This window comes from Scleropages formosus, chromosome 25 (genome assembly GCF_900964775.1).
Source record: "Scleropages formosus chromosome 25, fSclFor1.1, whole genome shotgun sequence".
Classification (NCBI taxonomy): domain Eukaryota; kingdom Metazoa; phylum Chordata; class Actinopteri; order Osteoglossiformes; family Osteoglossidae; genus Scleropages; species Scleropages formosus.
Window position 1 is genome coordinate 4214645 of NC_041830.1, and position 19706 is coordinate 4234350.

Here is a 19706-nt window from a genome sequence, read left to right on the forward strand (position 1 = left end):
GATCCCCACCTCCAGGTGTAGTACTCTTGAACAAGGTACTTACTATAAATTACCCAGCTGTGCAAATGGGTAAATAATTGTAGGTAGACAACCATTATAAGTCGCTTTGGAGAAAATAAATGTAATGTAACAAACATTCACAGATAAACACTGGGAAATGGGCTAAATCCTTTGCTTTTTTCCCCCTCCCTATAAGCTTCACCTGTCCCATCCAAGACCCCCGCAAGAAAGAGCAAGTGGTCCAGCCCTCTCGTTGGAATGGTGTACATGTATAGCACAAATCAAGCTATTTACGGTGCATGCCAGCCATCCAAAACGGGTCATATGACAGTTTACACTCTCCCACCCTGTGTGCATGATCCAAGCACAAAGCAGAGGGTGGGGGCTGAAGTCATACATCTGCAGAACTCAGAAAAATGCACACTGCTCAGGGCTGGGCAAGCGCAGATGGTTTCTATTTTCTCTGGCAGATTTGTGACAAAGCCATGTATAACCTCTGTTGTCACAGAGAGCCAAACAGTTAAGACTAACTGGCAAAGGCTTCAGGGTTTCAATGGAGAAAAGGGAGAGAGAATCAATAAAGATCTTTGACTTGTGAAAACAAAAAAGCCGTATTTCCAGTCAAATTGAACAAAAGTTCAATAGTACTAAATTACTAAAATAACCAAGTTGCTCTGAAGAAATGCTTCTGCTAAATGAATAATGTTAAAGTGGGCCTAGCTTCATACTTCATAGTGAGACCTGGAAAGGATCTGTACATTCCAAATGTGAGAACTCCACAAACTACTACTCCTCCCACACCCCTTATCCTACTGGCAAAGCTGGAGGCACAGGCCTGCTCATCTCTCCCCAGTGGGAATATTCTGCTTTCCCTCTCAACCTCTCTGATCTGTCCTCTGTGGAATTGCATGTTGTCGCAATCACTGCCCGGACCACACTCGCCGTGGTTGTTCTCCATCGCTCTCCTGGCTGCTTCCTGGATGACCCTGATATTTTGTTGAGCACTCCAAGGGGACAACACTCTTGATTTTCCTGGGTGATCTCAACCTTCATGTCAGGGACATGGATGCAAGCAACTTTCTGTTGCTCCTGCAGTCCTTCGACCTCCCTTTGTCCCAGTTCTCCGCTATTCAAAAGGCCAGCAATCACCTTGACCTTGTCTTCTCTTAAAACTGTAGCTGTCCTGTTCTCTGTTACATGTGCCTGATCATTTTTTTTTTTTATCTTCTTCCGGTCCTGCATCACCACTACTAAACCCCTCTAGTGTTTTTATACCCTTTGTCACCTTCTGCCACATCCTAAAATCTGTCACACCCTCTTCCCTTTCCCTCTGCTACACTACTCTATCAGCCTTCTGTTGCACAATCCCATGAACTGTGTACAGACAATGCTACTACTGTCTTCCTGTCAGATATATCCTCCTCTCAAGACTCTCTCTCTGTCCTCCAGCATCCAAACAAGCACACAATTCCACCCCATGGCTATCTGATGTACTAACAGGACCAAATACTAGGCTGCACAGTGACAATGGCAGAAATCAAAGACTCATGGACCTGGAAATTGACAACAATATCCTCGTGACCTTCCACTCAGCTGTTTCTTCAGCTCAAACCACTTTCTCAATCAAACAGTCTGCAATTAATCCAGACAGACTCCTCGCCACCTTCTCATCCCTATTCTCTTACCACTGACTATTTCACCTTGTCTCTCAGAGACAAAGTCCACTCCATGAGCCACAAGGTCTTGGCATCCACATGCCCCAATAATGCCGGACCTCACTGCGAAGTCACGTTCTCATTTAATCCCGTAAGGAAAATCTCCAACCTCATGCTGTCGCACAGAGCCACCACCTGCACCCTTGATCCCACCCCTTTGAAACTACAGGCCGTTTCCCTGCAACTTACCTCCAACATATCCCCGGGGCAGCCAGTAGCATAGCGGTTAGACCTACTGCCTTTGGATCCAAAGGTTGCAGGTTCAATCCCCACCTCCATCTGTATTACCCTTGAGCAAGGTACATACCCTAAATTGCACCAGTAAAATTACCCAGCTCTATAAATGGGTAAATAATTGTAACCTTAACAGTGTAAGTCACTAAGTGAATAAATGTAAATCAACTCCTCACTCTTCTCTGGCTGCTTCCTATCCACCTTCAAAACTGCCCCCCCTTCACTGTTGCAGAAACCCTCTCTGGATCCAGAGTTACAAGCCAGTCTCCCTCCTCCTTTTTCTGTCAAAAACTCTGGAAAAACCTGATCAGATATCTGCATTCCTCATCCAGAACAAATCGCTGCAATGGATATCGATGTGGACTCAAAGTTGGACATTCCTGCAAGACAGCTCTCCTGGCAGTGTCAGAAGCTTTCCAGTTGGCTAGAGCAGCCTTCCCTCTCCTCAGTCCTTGTCAACCTGTCTGCAACATTTAACACTGTTAGCCACTGGATTCTACTCAACTCTCTTGGACAGCTTCGCATCAAAGGAACTGCACAGAAATGGGTCGAGCCCTACTTATCAGACAGATCCTACCAAGGGGTCTGACAGGGTTTCTCATCCCCTCAGCCTCCTGCAACTGGCATCTCACAGGAATCAGTACTGGGCCCCTCAAGTCTTCTCAAACTACACCTGATCCCTGTCATCAGCTCCTAAGCATTCTCTTCCCACAATACCCAAACATTTCCTTGCGCCTTGCTGCTGGCCTCTCTGACTGGATGTCTCATCAGCATGTACAATTCAACCTCGCCAAAAGAGATCCTTCATCTCCCAGCTGGTCTGTCCTCTGATGGAGAACTGCTGACCTCATCAGCTAAGAAACGGAGTAATAATTTATTAAAGCCCGTTTCTCTCAACATATCAAAGCCACAATCCAGTCCTGCAGAACATCTGCAGGATCTGCTACTATGCCACAAACTCTACGCAACTTCTGGTCCAAGCCACGGCGATATCCTACCCGGACCTGGGGAGCGAGACAGACAGAAAAACCAACCTACCCAAAGGTTGCAGGTTCAAATCCCACCTCCAGCTGTAGTACCCTCAAGCAAAGTACTTACCCTAAATTGTGCTAGTAAAATTACCCAGCTGTATAAATGGGTAAATTAAGTAGATTTCTACTTGTCATGTTGGGGGAAAAAAAATGCCAGCCAAATGAATAAATGTAAACACTCTCCCGTCTGGCCTTCTGGGCTCTGCCATGAAACCTCTCCAGTTGATACAGAATGCTGCTGCAGGAGTTGTGCTTGACCTGCTGAAGTCTTCCTAAATACATCCTCATCTCTGTGCATTAGCTTCTTGAATCTGCCCAGATCAAGTTCAGGACTCTGGTTAGAGACTACAAAACCATCAAGAGATCTGCTCCCCAGTATTTACAAAACCTGATCACTAGCTACACACCAGTTCAACAATTCTACTCAAAACATGTACACATAGTCAATACTTTAAGTGAAGAAGTCAAAGTGGACACTGGAAACATTGTACAGAATGTGTACATCTTTTGAGTTGAATTGTTGCATCATGATATTTTTAAATCTACTTGTATGGTGTGTCCCCCACCCTACTTGTTGTGTTGACCTGGATGAAGCAATAGCGTTCACAGAAATGCACCAGTTTTTTGATCGTGCTCATGCTTAATATCCCCAAATCCAATGTGTCATATAATCATTAATATCTAAACAAGTAAGAGAGAGAACCGCGGTCTAAATGGCACAAATGAAGCACTAAATAATGAGCCCGAATTGGACTATTTACGTTGTTGGGGGGGGGGTTGAGGTCACGTGCAATGTAAACAATCTATTATCAACAAAACCAGAGAGAAGCACAGTTTGAATGGCACAAATGAACGAGCCCAAATTCTCGCGTCTATGCCGTTTTAGGGGGGCTCGGTGACGTTACTAACATTTTTGCCAGGATGCATCTCAAAAAACAACAATGGCACAAACTAATTTTCACAGCTCAAATGCAGCACTAACAAATCATGGTTGGTTTGTGCAGTTTGTGGTGGGGAGCTTCAAGGAGACCCCCAATCTCACATGTGCATGATAAATGTGTGTAATATTTTTGTGATTAGAAATGGTTGAATGGGTGAACCTTTATGGAGCTACTTGTGAGATGTATATTAGCTCATATGGTGGAATGTGACAGGTTAACTGTACTTTAGAAATGTAAACTTGCAAAAACTCCGGAATTCCTAGCCTGCTTTTCAGGCTTGCTAAGGATGAGCCAGGGGCACCCCCAGTTCCTCGTGACGGAATTAACAGGAAGTGTTTAATAGAGCAGCCTGTTTGCAATTTGTACCATGATGGTAGAGTACACCGCAAATAAGATTTCTCTATGTAAAGTTTCTTGGGTTTGAAGACGTTTCTCACAGATGCATTATGAAACAAAAATGACATTTGTTTTCTGATATAGTGAGCGTAACAAAGCTCAGGAGTATGAGCTCAAATTTATATTCTGAACACTGAGCAATAAATAAGTTTACCACAGTTCAGCAACTGAAATAAAGATGTAATTCTGCAGGTTAATTTATTTCTGAGATGCTTTTGACACACATTACTTACAACAAACACTAAGATCATGGTCTCTCAAGGAGACCATCACCTTAGAAGAGAAAGATCTGAAAGGACTACACATATTTGATACTGTTGAAGACATCTGATATGTCAAATTTTTCAGTTTCCTGATCCCCCTTCACTATGAAAGATTTTGTGCTGCATTACAGTCAATTAACTCATTACCCTCAATATGATAAACACAAAGCAGTTATAAGCAAAGTATTCACTGTCTTCTTGTAGCCAAGAAGAAAAACAATGACTTCGTTTCATCATCCAGAGATGTAGGAACGACTGATGGGGAAGGGGTTTAACTTCAATACATGACATGTTGCAAATGTAAAAGTTCAGCAAACTTTTGCAAAACGTAAACTGCTGGCATAGGGACACAGCAAAACAGGTCCACCAAAATCATGACATTCTTGACCAAAACAAATGCAATACTGAGCCTGTCGTTAGCAACTTACCTTTCCTTCTCATGAAGTATCAAAGAAGCAACAGTAAATGGCACATTGTTCAAATGTAACGGCACAAACTATATTTTAACAAGCACGGCCATCTACAACAGTTTGTGACAAGGACAGACACTTGCTTCCTTCCTGAAAAGGATTTGCACAAAGCTACACTGAAAAAATCTTGCATCTTTTCCAGGTTTTCTGTAGTAATGTCTGCAGCAATAATAATAATAATTTCAAAACTTCTCACTGTTACCAGCCATGTACAATGAACCTAGCCCAAAGAGCAGTACTCCCCAATTCACAACTGAAGCCAAACATCCTTACAGACCAAAAGTACTCTGTGACATAAACAACACATGTGATCAAAACAAGCATGAAGCCATGTGATAGACAGACCAACATCACTTCTATTTATATAACAGAAAGGTATATAGGACCAAATTCACAAGAGTACTTTTAGAATCAGAAAATCAGAAGACATTTCAATGAGTAAGTAGGAATGCACAATGTAATCTTAGAAAAGGGCTTAAAAATATTAAAATCAGACACTGGAGGAAGTTTTGGGACTGTTAGCCTCTTCATCTTGTAAACTTGGATTAAGAAGGAAGGGGAGGAAAGAAAAAAAAATTCCTTAGAAGCAGTCAGGCCTACAGTGTTTATATGGCAGTGGGTACTTCCACTTGGTAGTGCTGATGTGAGCAAGTCAGACAGCACCTCCAAGCACTTACAAGAGCCACCCCTCCCCTCCACTGCACTCCCTGGCCAGAAGCCCAGGGGCTCCATTACCTTCCTCGGGAATGAGCCAAGGAGCCATATCAAGGCCTCGCATGGGCACAACAATGTTAAAGACGAGGTCAACCAGCAGTCCCACATGCAAGGGGATTAACAATTTACTACCTGCATATAAACGATTCAAGGCCACGAATGGCATAGCAGATTCCTCTATGTTCTCCTTTTTCCTTAAAGGCTACAGTAATTTTAGTAGAGGAAATGGGGGGGGGGCAGGCTAAAAGATATAGTTAGAAAAATTAAGTTTTCCCCAGGGAACTGACTGGCACTTATTGAGAGAGAAGGCTCTCAGCACAAAAGCCGGTTCAGTGTTAAACAAAAAGGGAAGGCTTTTGAGCTGTGCCACAAATCAGGCTTTTCATAATGTCTGAAGTACATTCCCCTCAAAATCCATTATCCTCCAACTTTTGTGTCTGCCCTTTAAAGTTTGAGGTTTATATTCACTTCTCTGCTCACAGAGATGCTTTCTCATCTTCAAATAGACTGTACAATCAGCTGAGCAACGCTGGCTAACCATTACAGAAGAACCAAGGACCAATTTCATTTGACAGTCTTCTACACCTTAGGTGGCTTGTCACTGCAAAATAACTGGAGTGTATAATTCAGTTAAAAGTAACATGTTACCATCTGTCTACAGTTGGTCCATACAATGTTCATACTTCTTTGAACTGAGATCTGCTTAAATCACAATTTTAACATGACAAGTGCAGAAGGGCTCCCTTCTTCAGAGGACCTCACTGCTGCTTAGGATTGCTTATCCTAAACTTATAAACATCCTGTACAAAGCACTGCATGACAAAAATGTCACTCTGGGTACAACAGTCCAGGGGGGAGAGGGGGAAAAAAAATTAAAAAAAAAAAAATACAAATAAATCTAGAATTATAAACAAAATGTGCCAGCTTTTGTTTGCAATTCCCAGCAAAAATTACCAATTCTTAGTTAATCACCATTTTCACAGAATTTGACTCACACTGTGAAAGGTTTGACACCACTATTAAATGACCATCAGTACAATGTTGATGCGCTCACATTCACGAAAAGAGGATTCAGAGGAGAAAATGAAAACCACTGATAAGCTGTATAATGCCTTCTTACAGTTCTTACAAAAGATTTATGGGTTTAAGAAAAATACACCAATATTTTTGTTGACACATGGATCTAGTATTTACCAAACTATAACTATCTGTTCTATAACAGCAGTGTTGATCCCTCCTGTTAGGTGTTGCTGACAGTTATAAAGACCTAAGAGCACTGCTTTAGTTGACAGTAGATATGCCTTTGGGGGTGTATCTGCTGGGCGGACTCAGCTCCAATGCAATGATGCAGTTACTCCAACTGAAGAAGCGCTGTGTGCGGGTCCAATGTGCTGGGTGAACACACTTTACAGGCGACTCGGGGCTGTATACCATCTTATCGCACACACAGTGTACAGCCATGGAAAGAACCCACAAACCTGCATTCAGTTCTGGCTTTGCCTTTGAATATATCAGAGAATTACATAGCATTTCCAATATCTTTATAGATGAACAGAGTTTCTCTTTCTCCTACAGAGAAAGCAAGTGAGGCATTCATTTAACACCTTGCATCCATGCATTATTGAAATGTTACTGACAGAATCTGTGTTAAAGCCACCCATCAAATATGTCAGCTCTAAAGAAACATGGAGTTTGTACAATATTGCATACTACGCAGGCCAGAACTGAGAAATATTACAGCACACATTAAGATCTGATATCGAAAAACAGAATAATCATCATTACAACATGAGAAACCACTGCAACAGCTCACATTAATACCTGAACATTAAACATCATTAGTGTTAATTACTCTAGTACTCGAAGCATTTCATATCTCAGGAGAGTGTATAATATCACCTGCACACAAATCATGGATCCAGGTGCAACACAATTTTCCAATCATGTTCAAAACAGATAAGCTTTTGAAGACAACAAGGTTATCAATTTCTCCCTGCAAGTTCACTCTTTCAGTCAATACAGAAGTCACATGATTTGTTCACATTCCTTATCCATGGTTATCTTCTGCTTGAAAAACTACATAAGAGTGACTGAGGAGCACTGCAGGCCCATTCTACTCAGTTCCTGGGTTATGTCTGCTTGGATGTTGGGGATAAACACTCATTTCCTTAAAGTAACAATATTGCTGTTATGGATTAGGAATCTAAATGCTACTTGTGACAACACGATGATGATGACGATGATAACCGTACAGGAATGGTACAATTTTAGATGCCCTACTATGTGTCGGACTTAACGCTGGGTTACAGTGGAGTTTTACTGCATCATGTGTAACTCGTACCTTTTGTGTTAGGGAAGCAGATCCACAATTATTTCAACTTGTTTTGTAATTTAAGAAGCTGCATAAGGACAGAAGTCTGGAATTATCAGAACTGCAGCATAATACTAAGCACTAGTCTACTGTAACAAAAATTCTGAGAAACAAAAAAGTTTACACTGACTAAAAGTACCCCAGAAATAAAATTTTAAAGAAAACTAAGCATGTAAACTATGTAAATCAGTATAAACAAACACGAACATAGGTCGCAGATGGACACTGACTTTAGCCTAGGACAATGAGAGACAGGGAGACGGAGACAGACAGGAGGAGGCAGAGAGGGAGACAGACGGAGAGGTAACGGCGGGGAGCGCGCGGCGGTGCCCCCCACGTGGCGTTCACTCACTCACTGTCACACTGTATCTCTTACCGTCTCCTTGTTGGGCAGCAGTTCTTTGCGGATCCTGAAGAAGTTCTTGCCGTACTGCCTAAGACCTTTAATGAACCGCTTCTGTTTTTCACACGGAGAGAGAAAGGAGAAAAAAAAAAAAAAAAAAAAAACATTACCACATGTTAAAGAGAGAGAGAGGAAAAAAATAGATCACTGCAAAGCAAAGTCACCACACCACTGTTTTCAAAACTTCTCTTGAGGTTTACAGACGCCTTCCGCCTTCACAGAGAGAAGAGAAAAAGAAAAAAAAAATCTGTGGGCTCGAGCTCTTGTGCAGGAAAGGAGCAGAAGCAGGAAGATATTGTTTGATAAAACGTAGCGGCACAGACAGGGCGACTGAAATATGTCCGCACTCTTTCAGAACAGAAGAGAAGCGCATGGCCGTGTGAAGCGAAAACTACAAGCCGCAGGAACAACTTCCCCAAGTTGCCCCAACAACTCGACTGCACGCATTCCAGCGCGAGTTGTATTAATAACGTCCCGAAGCAGCAGCGCAGTCTCAACACACCCTGACTTTATTTATACGTTAGAATAGATTTTAAACGGAAATCATGTGGGAACACCGAGTATCCCAAAACGAGAGGACAAACCTGAAACCAACAAGTCGCAAAGCTCCTAACGCTGCATTATCACTAGTAATAAACTCAGAATACGAAAAAATAGTCTAGGGCACGTAAATAATCAAAGAAAAAAAAAAGGCTCCGAGCGCCGCCCCCCCCAACTATACTCATTTCTTAAGTCACCCACCACCGCGTTCGAGCAGGTATAATTATTAAACATTTACTGAAGCGGCCGGCGGGGGCGAGCAGAGCAGAGCCAACAGATTTACTTTCTTTCTCCGTAAGATTCCTCCCGAAGTTCACGAGCAGCCAAGACAATTCCTACCGAATCTTTCACGTCTGGACACGACGAGTAAATAAAGAAGGTGGGTGAAAATCCACTTCTGTCGGGCTGGTGATGTCCCCTCCCAACAACACAAACGGAACGGCTTGTCAGTCTCCGTTCCTCCTCTACAAAGGGGAGCCTTTACATGTGATCCTTCTGCGCGACACGCTCCTTTGGGAGGAGAGCTGTAAATTGCGGCACGGAGCGCACGGCAGTCTGGCACACGGAATCTCACTGCGCCCACACCCATCATAGACAAGGAGACGTACAGGAGCCTGCCAGTGCTTCGACCTTTCCGTCGCAATACATTGGTTGTCAACCCCTCTCTCAACAGTTTACAACTGTTTCATTAAATGTATTAAGAAATCGTCCACGTGCTACATACACACAAAGCAACAGCAAGCGCAAACCAGAGGAAGGAAGGCTGGAACAATGTGTGGAAAAAAAAAAGTCCTGGCCACAGTGAAAAGAGCAGCGCATGTGAGAAAACCAGACATGGAGCATTTTTAGAACCCACCCCCCCTCCGAAGGACGCTGCAGTGCGTACTGACACGAATGCGCAAAACGGAACTCAGGGAAGAATGGCGATCAACCGGAGGCGCAGACTTGATTCTTAAGGTTATAAATACAGAAATTCAGCATAGTTTAGCTAAAATGACTGAAGGATACACGTCTGCATGCGCAATGAAACATGTAATTCTAACCTAAATATGTGTTGTGCCCTTGTGCGACCAGCAGGTGGAGCCCTGCGCCCCGGCGCTCTTAAAGGGACAGGCAGAGGACTTAGCGATATCTTAAGATAAAACGAAAGACAATAACGGCTGATTCGACAGCGAAACACACACCCGTTTCTTCCCTATTCCTCAACCCCAGGAAAAGCCAAAGTGACACTTCCAGTCACATATTAAAAACTAGAGTAAAGGATACTTGCAGCTGTGATGCATATTAATGTACAGGAAATGAGCTACTTCTGCGGCAAGGAGGTTGTTCATAGTACTGAACCTTGTAGGAACTAAAATATTACTTAAGTCATAAGCCAGCAATAAAACAAGGAGTCACTCTGCTGCATATTTGGAAACCTGCTGAAACTTTACCTTTAAATTTAAAAATACACATACATTATATGTAGTATATATAATGAACATTGAGTATGCTCATATTAACAATAATAAAAACTAAAGAGTATGATTGCCCTCTCGACAATGTTAACATATTACAGGTCTACTATACCTTATTTTGTGGTAGTGAGGTGGTCTGTAACAAACTGAAAATCAATTACATCTGCAAATACAGCTGTTGTAATTACGAGACCCTAATTATGACGATGCACTGTAATATTTACACTGGCTGCTGCTCCTTCGCTCCCTGTCTCTCTGTCCATGTCAGTTCCCGTTAAACTGTGTGTTTCAGCCATCTGGTCTCACTTCCCTTACAGCCCACTAATAAATGAGCCACCAATCTGCTCCAGCAACTGCGCTGTGCTGCTCTGGCCAGCCGTCCTGTCACTAGGCAACCAGCGAGGGGAGGGGGGTGCAGAGAGTGCTAGCAGAGGAGGGGGGTGCAGAGTGCGCTAGCAGATCGCCGGGCGCTGACCACAAACAACAGTCTTCCTCCAGGCAGGAACTGTTCCAGAGAGTTGGCCCTCTTCCCAGCTCCCCTGTTAGAGCTGAGCTCTCTGCTGCCTCTTCCCCAGCACATTGCTGAAGAGTACGGCACAAGGAGGTAGGACATACAGAGAAACGCAGTGCTCTGGGCTCTGTGTAGCTCTCTGTGCAGCTGGGTACATGCTTCCCATTTAAAACTTGTTATAAGTGGCAGGACTGGCTGAGATCATAAAATCATGTACGACAAGCAAGGCAGGATAACATCACAGTGACAAATCACACAGCAAGATGCACAAGCAAATCAAACCTGTAAATATTCCATCTGTAAATAGCAGTCATTCACACACAGTCACACTGTTGCATAAGATCACAATTAGCAGGACAATATGTCCTCTCAGACACAAAGTGTAGTACACACTTTACAAGTGGTCATACATTTACAGCTTTTTGTCTGCATTTCATTTCTTTTAATTATTCAAAAGTATCTTTAGACAAGATTGAAAGTGGAGAAAGTGTCACAGATCCATCACATAGGCCAAACCTGCATGAAGCTTTCAGGCAGAAAAAAATGGAGAGATTAAGATTTGATCTGATTCATGTTTAACAACAGTACAAATTAAAAAGAAAATGTTAAAACACAGAACAGGCATACTGAATGTGATTCATAAAAGCCTCTACAAACTGTGCACAAAACTACAATCTGGTATAAGATAGCCATTAAAGAAGACCTTGTGAACTTGAAAGATACCTTTTCTTGGGCTCGTGAGGAATCATTCAGAAACCGCTGGAAAAATGGTTTAATACCCTTCCTTGCAAACCCAGCTCTTTCTGCATTCTTACTCAAAGTGAATAATGTGATTTAGTGAGCAGTACCCAGCATGTTAGTACAAAAACACTCACCACTCTCCAGTACAGTTAATCCTGACATGGGTATTCTTACAAGCAACTATAAAACTGAACTAAATTTAACAGGGAAACAGCTGGTACCACAGTGGTTAGAGCTGCTGCCTTTGGACCCAAAGGTCACAGGTTTGAATGTGATCTCCAGCTGTAGTACTCTTGAACAAGGTACTCACCCTGAATTGCTCCAGTAAAAATTACTGAGCTGTATAAATGGGTAAATAATTGTAGGTAGATAAAAATTGTAAATTGCTTTAGAGAAAGGTATCAGCTAAATGTATGAATGTGGGAAGTCTCAATTAAAAACATCTCCTATGATACAAAAAAAACAACAATGTGTCATAATACTCAAACAACATGGAGGGTTGAACAGGAGGCCCAAGAGCTACTCCTTCCAACACTGGTGATGAGGCTGCAGGCTACTGGGGCAGATGGGTGAGCAGCCTGTCTGCAGTGTCCTGTAGAGAGCACTGTTTCCCCACTGCATGGCACCTATCCTGACAGCATTTAATTACCTTTATTTCTTAAGACAAAAATTGGCTCCTGGAAGAACATTTTACATTTTACATTTGATAAGGATTTGTGAGGCCCAAGTCTTCATAAATTCTTTTGTAACCCATTCCACTCTTAAGAGCTTCAACAATTCTTCTGAGGTCTTCTGAAATCACTTTTAATAGGGTCATGATACACTTAAGCAGAATTCTGTTGTGAAGAATGGGGAAAAAAAAAATATTGCGTGGTATTTTATGACAGGGCAGGTCAAACCTACACCTGAATTGATTGGAACACCTAACTCATTGATTTGAATATCCGACTCAAATTACCCTCCTTTCAAGATACCATCCAAGAAGTTCACACAGTTATTCCATCAATGAACTTGATTATTCAAAAGATTTGTTCAATAAAGATATGAATGTAAAATATTGTATGTTGTTAAATAAGTCTTTACTGTAATCACTTAGATGAAGATCAGACCATATTTTAGGAACCATTCAAGCAGAAATCCAGATATTTCCACAAGCTTCACAAATTTTTTTCTCACACCTGTGTACTTTGATACCACAGTCACAACAGTTACCATAATAAACCAAACATTGTCAAGAATACACCTGACTAAGCAAAAATTAAAATCAAAACATTTCATATTCAAATCATTGTTCAGCTTTAAATTTGAGCAGGTATGCCAGGAAGAGATAAAAATCCTAAATGTTTCTTATGCCAAAAGTTACCAATTTTCCTTTTACTGATCCCCCTTGGAGGGGGGGCATGGTGGCACAGCAGGTTTGGCCAGGGCCTCCTCTCCATTAGGTCTGGGGACTGGTGTCCTGTCCTGGGTGTGTCCCATCCACCTCCAGCCTTGCGCCCTGTGTTGCTGGGCTAGGCTCTGGTTCACCACGACCCCGGTTGGGACAAGCGGTTCAGAAAGTGTGTGTGTGTGTGTGTGTGTATGTGAGAGATCCCCCTTGATTATGAAAGATGTTCTTCATGCCTGAGTATTCAATTAAGAATGCACCACTTCACACAATCTGACAGCTTCGGTGGCTTCACAAAGACGTGACAGTGTTCATCATGTAAGATGCTGAATGATTATTATTATTATTATTAATTGAGATCCGATTTTATCAGTACTATATTTGTCACATGCACATTTAGTTTGTAATAACACATTTATTTCCTACATGTCCAATAAATGAAAACAAAACTTTTTTCTCCCACAAAGTAAACGTAAGACTGAAAAAAATTGTTTTTCATTAATGTCACAATCACAGGATTCCTGCATTTACACCGCATTACAAGTGAATTTAAGGGTGGTGCGGTGGCACAGCAGGTTTGACCTGTGCCTGTTCTCTGGTGGGTTTGGGGTTCGAGTCCTGCTTGGGGTGCCTTGCGACAGACTGGCGTCCTGTCCTGGGTGCATCCCTTCAGCCTTGTGCCCTGTGTTGCCAGGTTAGGCTCTGGCTCACCACAGTTTCAGACAGCGTGTGTGCGTGCGTGCGTGCGTGCGTGCGTGCGTGTACACAAGTGAAATTTTTAGACCCCACTGATCGTCTTATGACATAGTTTTACTATATTTAACATTTTCACACATATTTAGCGGTCATACATAAGCAAAGTCCATCCTCTTCACAGTTGTTTTGATTGTAACCGTTGAATAGGTAACCTGTCAGTGAGCATCAGCTCCTGCAGAGCCTTGACTTTAAGTGTGCTTGGGCATGGGGAACAGAAGCACTGTCCAGCTTCTGCCAGAGCACACAAACAGTACTAATAACTTTGAACGAACGGGTAACTTAATGTATTCTGATTAGCCAGCACTTGCCTCAGGCACTGACTCTTTGTGAGCAGGCCCTTAATGTGTCATTAAAACACCAATAAATGAGTTCTGTTGTTTTAGAACAGGCTTTGAGACTTGGCATGATGAATCAAAGCATCTGCACTGCTATAGCAGGCAGACCATGCCAGAGGCTGGTTGGGTATAGCTTACCCTTAAGGACCAATACAACATGTGAATGTATCAGACCAGTAAACATACAGATGAAGCCACAAAATACATCAAATTCCCCATGACTCCGTGTTCAATGTGCTACTCAAAGTCAAGCAACCTAAGGATACTATGTTGTAGTTTGACACTAGTGTTCATACCAGAGCAGATCAAAATCATATATTGTGTTCAGGGTCTTCATGTATTTTATTAAAGAAACCCTAACCCTTTTTCAAGAAAAAGTTTTGCTGCTATGAAACAATTTTCACAAGCTTGAGTTACATGATGCAGTATTCATTTAAAATAAAAAACATGATCTGTTATTAGTACTATAATTTAAACTATTTTGAAAGCAAAATTCTGCAACAGAACACATCAATATTCATATTCAAAGGGAACACCTCATAGGAGTTTTTTAGCCAATTACAGCTGTGAAAAGTTTTGTGAAAGGTATTTGGTACAATACAGGAGACATCAGTTGAGATGTACTCACACAGTAGAGTATCTCCTTGTTTGAGCCATGGGTGAAAATTAAACTTGGTCAAATTTCAAATGACAAGTATTCCACGCAGCAGAATATGGTATTCATAACTGTTGGCCATTTACTGAAATATCACTGGGTAACATTGTACCAGACTTTGAAATTACCTTTATTTTACATTTTTAGTTCCAGGAACAGAAAACTTAGCTGCCAAGTATATAATGATCACAACCACATGTGGTCAGTTGAATTCTAGCCATTCATTTCATGAAGATGAACTTTTACATTTATTCATTTAGCAGCTGCTTTTCTCCAAAGCGATGTACATCTCAGAGAAAATAAAATTTGTGAATTACACTAGGAGAAAGAGACAGCTGCAGATGTGTGATTCTTAAGTTAGTTTGTTTCTTTCCACTTTATGCACCGATGTTCATCACATAACTTTTAACACTGTACCTGTCATCTTCAGCAGTGGCCATCAGCATTAGATCGAGATGGCCTAAAATGAGTGGTCTTTTTTTAATAACTTGCAAGATAAACGAATCAGAACTCTGCCCTAGAAACAGTACTGCTTATGAAATCACATTTGGGTGGACTGTACACAACAAAATTATGACTCAAGGTGAGATGTGTGAACTTTTGATCTGGACAAAAATCCAGACCTTCCATCACTGTTTCTCAGTATATATCTTCCAAAGTCAATACATAAAAACAAAAACAAAAAAAAAAATTACTTAGTTAATAATATAATACACTTAATTCTGTTAGGCAGCTAAAAATTTAGGTCATACCACACTACTGAGAATTGTAAGCAATAAAAATAAAGGCAATAAATTATAATGATAAAAAAGGTGGATGTCTGAGCTGGCTGCTTCCTGAGAAAGTAAAAACTTTATACAAGTTACGGGAACTCCCCCTTGGCTATAGTGGAAATGACCAGACTGGTCACATTAACTTGGCTGACTGCTCCAAAATCCTTGGGCACAGCACTCTGCTGCTTGTGTAAATTCCCATCCACTGATGACAAAGAAGATACTGTGGTACACTGGTGAATTAGGAATGCCCAAGAATAAACTGAACCAGAATGGCAGACCAAATGAGTGACTGGAGTCTCTTACCACTTCATCCTCAGACCAGCACTTCTCAATCAGTTTGGGCACTGGTTTCTTCACCAGACGCTGGAGAGCCTTGCCAGCATCATAGCTGCTCTCATGTAACTACAAGGCAAGAATGTGAAAAAAGCACCCATTACACATAACATCTTACAAGTATTTTCATGGTAAGCACTAAAGGCAACTGAAAGCAAACAGAAAACAGGCTGCAGCTCAAGAGCCGTGTGTGTCACAAAATAAGCTGCGATGGGAAACATGGAACTGCATGGGCAGCCTCCTGCAACAACCAACACCAAAGGAATCAGCACAAAAATCTTTAACTACTTTATACAAATTCCCTACATAATTCACGTCATTTGGATATTATACAGTATTTCACTGACAAAATGAAAAAAAGAGAAAACCATTAAGATGACTTATATGCCAGTGTGTTGCTATTCTTTCTAGTACCTCGTGTGATTATTTACATGGTGTCCAACTGCCATTGATTCCTGATCTGGATCCTGCCAATCATTATCGATGACAACACCACAAACCTCCCAGTGAGTGAAAATCAAGGCAGAAAAAGAATTTATGTTGGAGTCTGGACCTTTTTGCTAAATCTCCTGCTTTCGTTGTCTTTGCTGCGTGGTTTAGTTCTTGTATTTAGTTTGCAATTGCTTGTGCTTTTCTGCTTGTATGTTCATGCTCTTCCCTGTTCCAGTCTGATATCTATCACTTGTGTTGTTCAGCTGAACTTAAGTGTTAACGGTGACTAGGGGAAAGAGGACAGGTGAGAAAGTCATGCGACATACACTTGCATATGTAGGTTTGTTTGCAGTGTCTAAACTACGCTAGGCAAGGGGTGAGTGTCAACTGTATTTTTGTTCTGGTAGAGCAGGGAAGTTAGGGCATTCTCTGATGCTGAAGAATGTTTCCGTTTGTTTGATTTACCTAGAATAGTCTGTGCTACCTTGGTGTGATTTGTTTAGTTTTCATTTGTTCGTACCTGGCGCCACTCAGGTTCCTTTCCCCATGTAGCTTTGGATTTGTAATATAAAATATATATACTTTTCACTGGCCCATTTTTCACTTATAAATAAGTAAATCACTGTTGCACCAAAAATCCCATATTTGCTCATTTCTTTTGGTCCCCATCCAAACCACTGGTCTTCAGGCAACTTAATGTTACACCCTTTCACCCCTAGATACCTTGAGGTTGTAACATGACAAATCTGTAAACAATAATTGGGGAGGGGGACAATGACTGATAAACTAGTACTTCACCTATTAGGCGTCACAGTTTTTCAGAAAGAACGAACTGTGGTTCGTGTGGAACATAGGCAGCCTATCTAGAATGTTCTGTAAGAACTCCACAATGCATGGCACCTGTAAACTTTGCGTTTGTAGGCACCTAGAATAAAGCTGTGAGATGGACACTGTACATAACGCATATATGCAGGTTTTCCTGCAGGGAGATGCCACCCTTTTTCAGGGTATAATAACTTGTCGCACTCTAAAGCTCTGAAAGGCTCTGCTCCCATTTCCAGCTACGAAAATGCCTCTCGCATTAGAATTGCTAATGGCAACAGAGGTCCAGACACAACAAACTGCCAGCTGTGCTTGTTCTCCCATTCTATCCTAGCTCAAGCCTTCTCTATATTTTAACTTATTACAAACAGTAGTTAAGGTCTCTGCTAAATTTGTCCACAAGGCTAATTGTGTTCTCCTGCTCTTCTCCAAATGTCAAAGCAAAGCAGAAGTCCTTCTTCTCCCTGGGGAGTACACCTCCCCCCTCACACCGTAGCCGAGCTCAGCTGTTGAGGGCTTGGTAGACAATAATGAAACTATGAATTACACTTGCCCCTGCTGACAGATCCTATCTCACACATCAACACGTTATTCTGCAATGCAAACGTGCAGCGTTGTTTGGAAGCATGGGCATCCCTTAGATGAAGGACAAATGGACAATACTTGTCCCTTTTTTGCAGACAGCTAACTGCACTGGCGTTCACTGAGGCGATATTAGACTTCTCCGAACAGCAGCTCAGCACTATTGAGGTCTGCACAGTTTCTCCATTAGCCACACTAACAGCTCAACCAAGGAGCCATTGTCCCATCAAAAATGGCAATGGGAAACTCAGTCTTTGGGCAAATCAATATCCATGCAAATTTCCACCCCCACATGATCCATCTCAGAAAAAACGTGGATGCTCACAGATTTCATTTCACACCTACATCTCAAATCAGATGTCATCTTATGCGTTACAATCTTTTTTCACATTCTCTGTAAACGGGTTTTTGAGTATGAAAAACAACATTTTTAAACAGATATATTTAAATCTGTGCTACTGCACAAGAAAAATGGAAACATGCAATGTTGCCAGCCTAGAGCCCAAAGGAAACTGAGGAGAGGAACAAGGTAATCCTGTGAATGCCACAGAATATTTTCAGCTGACCCTGAGAACAACCTGTAAACTTGCAGAAACACCGCAGCAATTAGGTTAGTTACAAAGCAGGATGACAGGTGTGGACAGATGAGCATTCTAGTCATAAAACAGGGAAAATGTTTATAATAAATCGAACCACAGCTACAGTATATGCATAACAGAGTGTGGGTGCCTGCAGCCAGGAAAGCTGTCTCCTGATTTAAGTGCAGTATTTCCTAGTCTGTTGGAGCTTTAATTCTTTAAAATGAGAAACATTTACTAATTTATCAGATGCTTTTTGCCGAAGTGACTTCCAGTGAGCAGTATATAGCAATATTTAGCCCATGCCTTTTTACCCACAGTGACTTACAATGCTAGATATACTACTACACACTACTTACAATGAGTCATTTATTGCAACATACTGTCTCATGCACAATGGGACTGTTAGAATCACCAATTCACATGAAAGCATGTATTTGGACTGTGGGAGAAAACCGGGGCACTCGGAGAAAACCCATGAAAAAAGAAGAGAGCATGCAAACGCCACACAGACGGAGGAGAGGCTGAACCCTCATCCTCTGGCACAGCCCAGGCACTGTGAGACAATAGCGCTATTTGCTGTGCCACTGTACTACAAACCAACCCTAAGGCATGGAAAATTCAGTTGTGAGACCTACGATTGGTAAGCTGCCTGAAGAAGCTGCAACATATAGCCCTGCCATCCTGAATATGCATAAATGCTGACGGCACAAACTGGAGGTCAGGGCTCCTACACTCACAGCCACAAACACATCAATCGTCACTTGGAAAGAGCAGTCTGCATATCGTCAATTAATGTTTCTTAAAAACATAACTAGTCTTATCGCAGCACAGACAATGTCCTGGGAGACATTCAACAGTAAAGATGTTGTAAATAACTGAACATGCTTGTGTAATACTCACTGTGTTTAATGCATTAAGTGTAGTATCATCTCGAGAAGCAGCCAAACAACCATCCTCAGTGGATCCCCCATCACACATTCCTGCAAATGCTGCCATGCTCCTAAACAAGAGGGAGAAATAAAGATTACCTGGAATAAAGCCTGGCCTGACAGATGAACTCTAGAAATCAACGTTGTGACTCACCTGGCCGCTCGCAGGTACATCAGCAGGTCGCAATCGTTAACCCCCGGCATCCACACCAGCTCTTCTTTCTCGGTCACTGTGTGGCCAGCAGGAGATGGGAAGGGCTGCAGTTCGGGAAGCTTGGCCTGGTTGAATAAACACAATATGTGTGCTTCAGAGAGTCACAAAGAAACATGC

At 42.0% G+C, this 19706-nt stretch overlaps 1 protein-coding gene across 5 annotated transcripts in view; it reads right to left on the reverse strand.

Moving 5' to 3' along the window:
• LOC108928239 (arginine-glutamic acid dipeptide repeats protein-like) overlaps positions 1-19706 on the reverse strand; it is a 145145-nt gene that overhangs the window by 16431 nt on the left and 109008 nt on the right. For all 5 annotated transcript variants that reach the window (XM_018742092.2, XM_018742093.2, XM_029249189.1 and 2 more), the window contains 4 exons: positions 19530-19654; positions 19347-19446; positions 16000-16098; positions 8512-8592 (listed from right to left, as the gene is read on the reverse strand). In XM_018742092.2, the coding sequence (XP_018597608.1) occupies positions 8512-8592; positions 16000-16098; positions 19347-19446; positions 19530-19654 (405 nt within the window). The remainder of the gene's footprint in view (positions 1-8511; positions 8593-15999; positions 16099-19346; positions 19447-19529; positions 19655-19706) is intronic.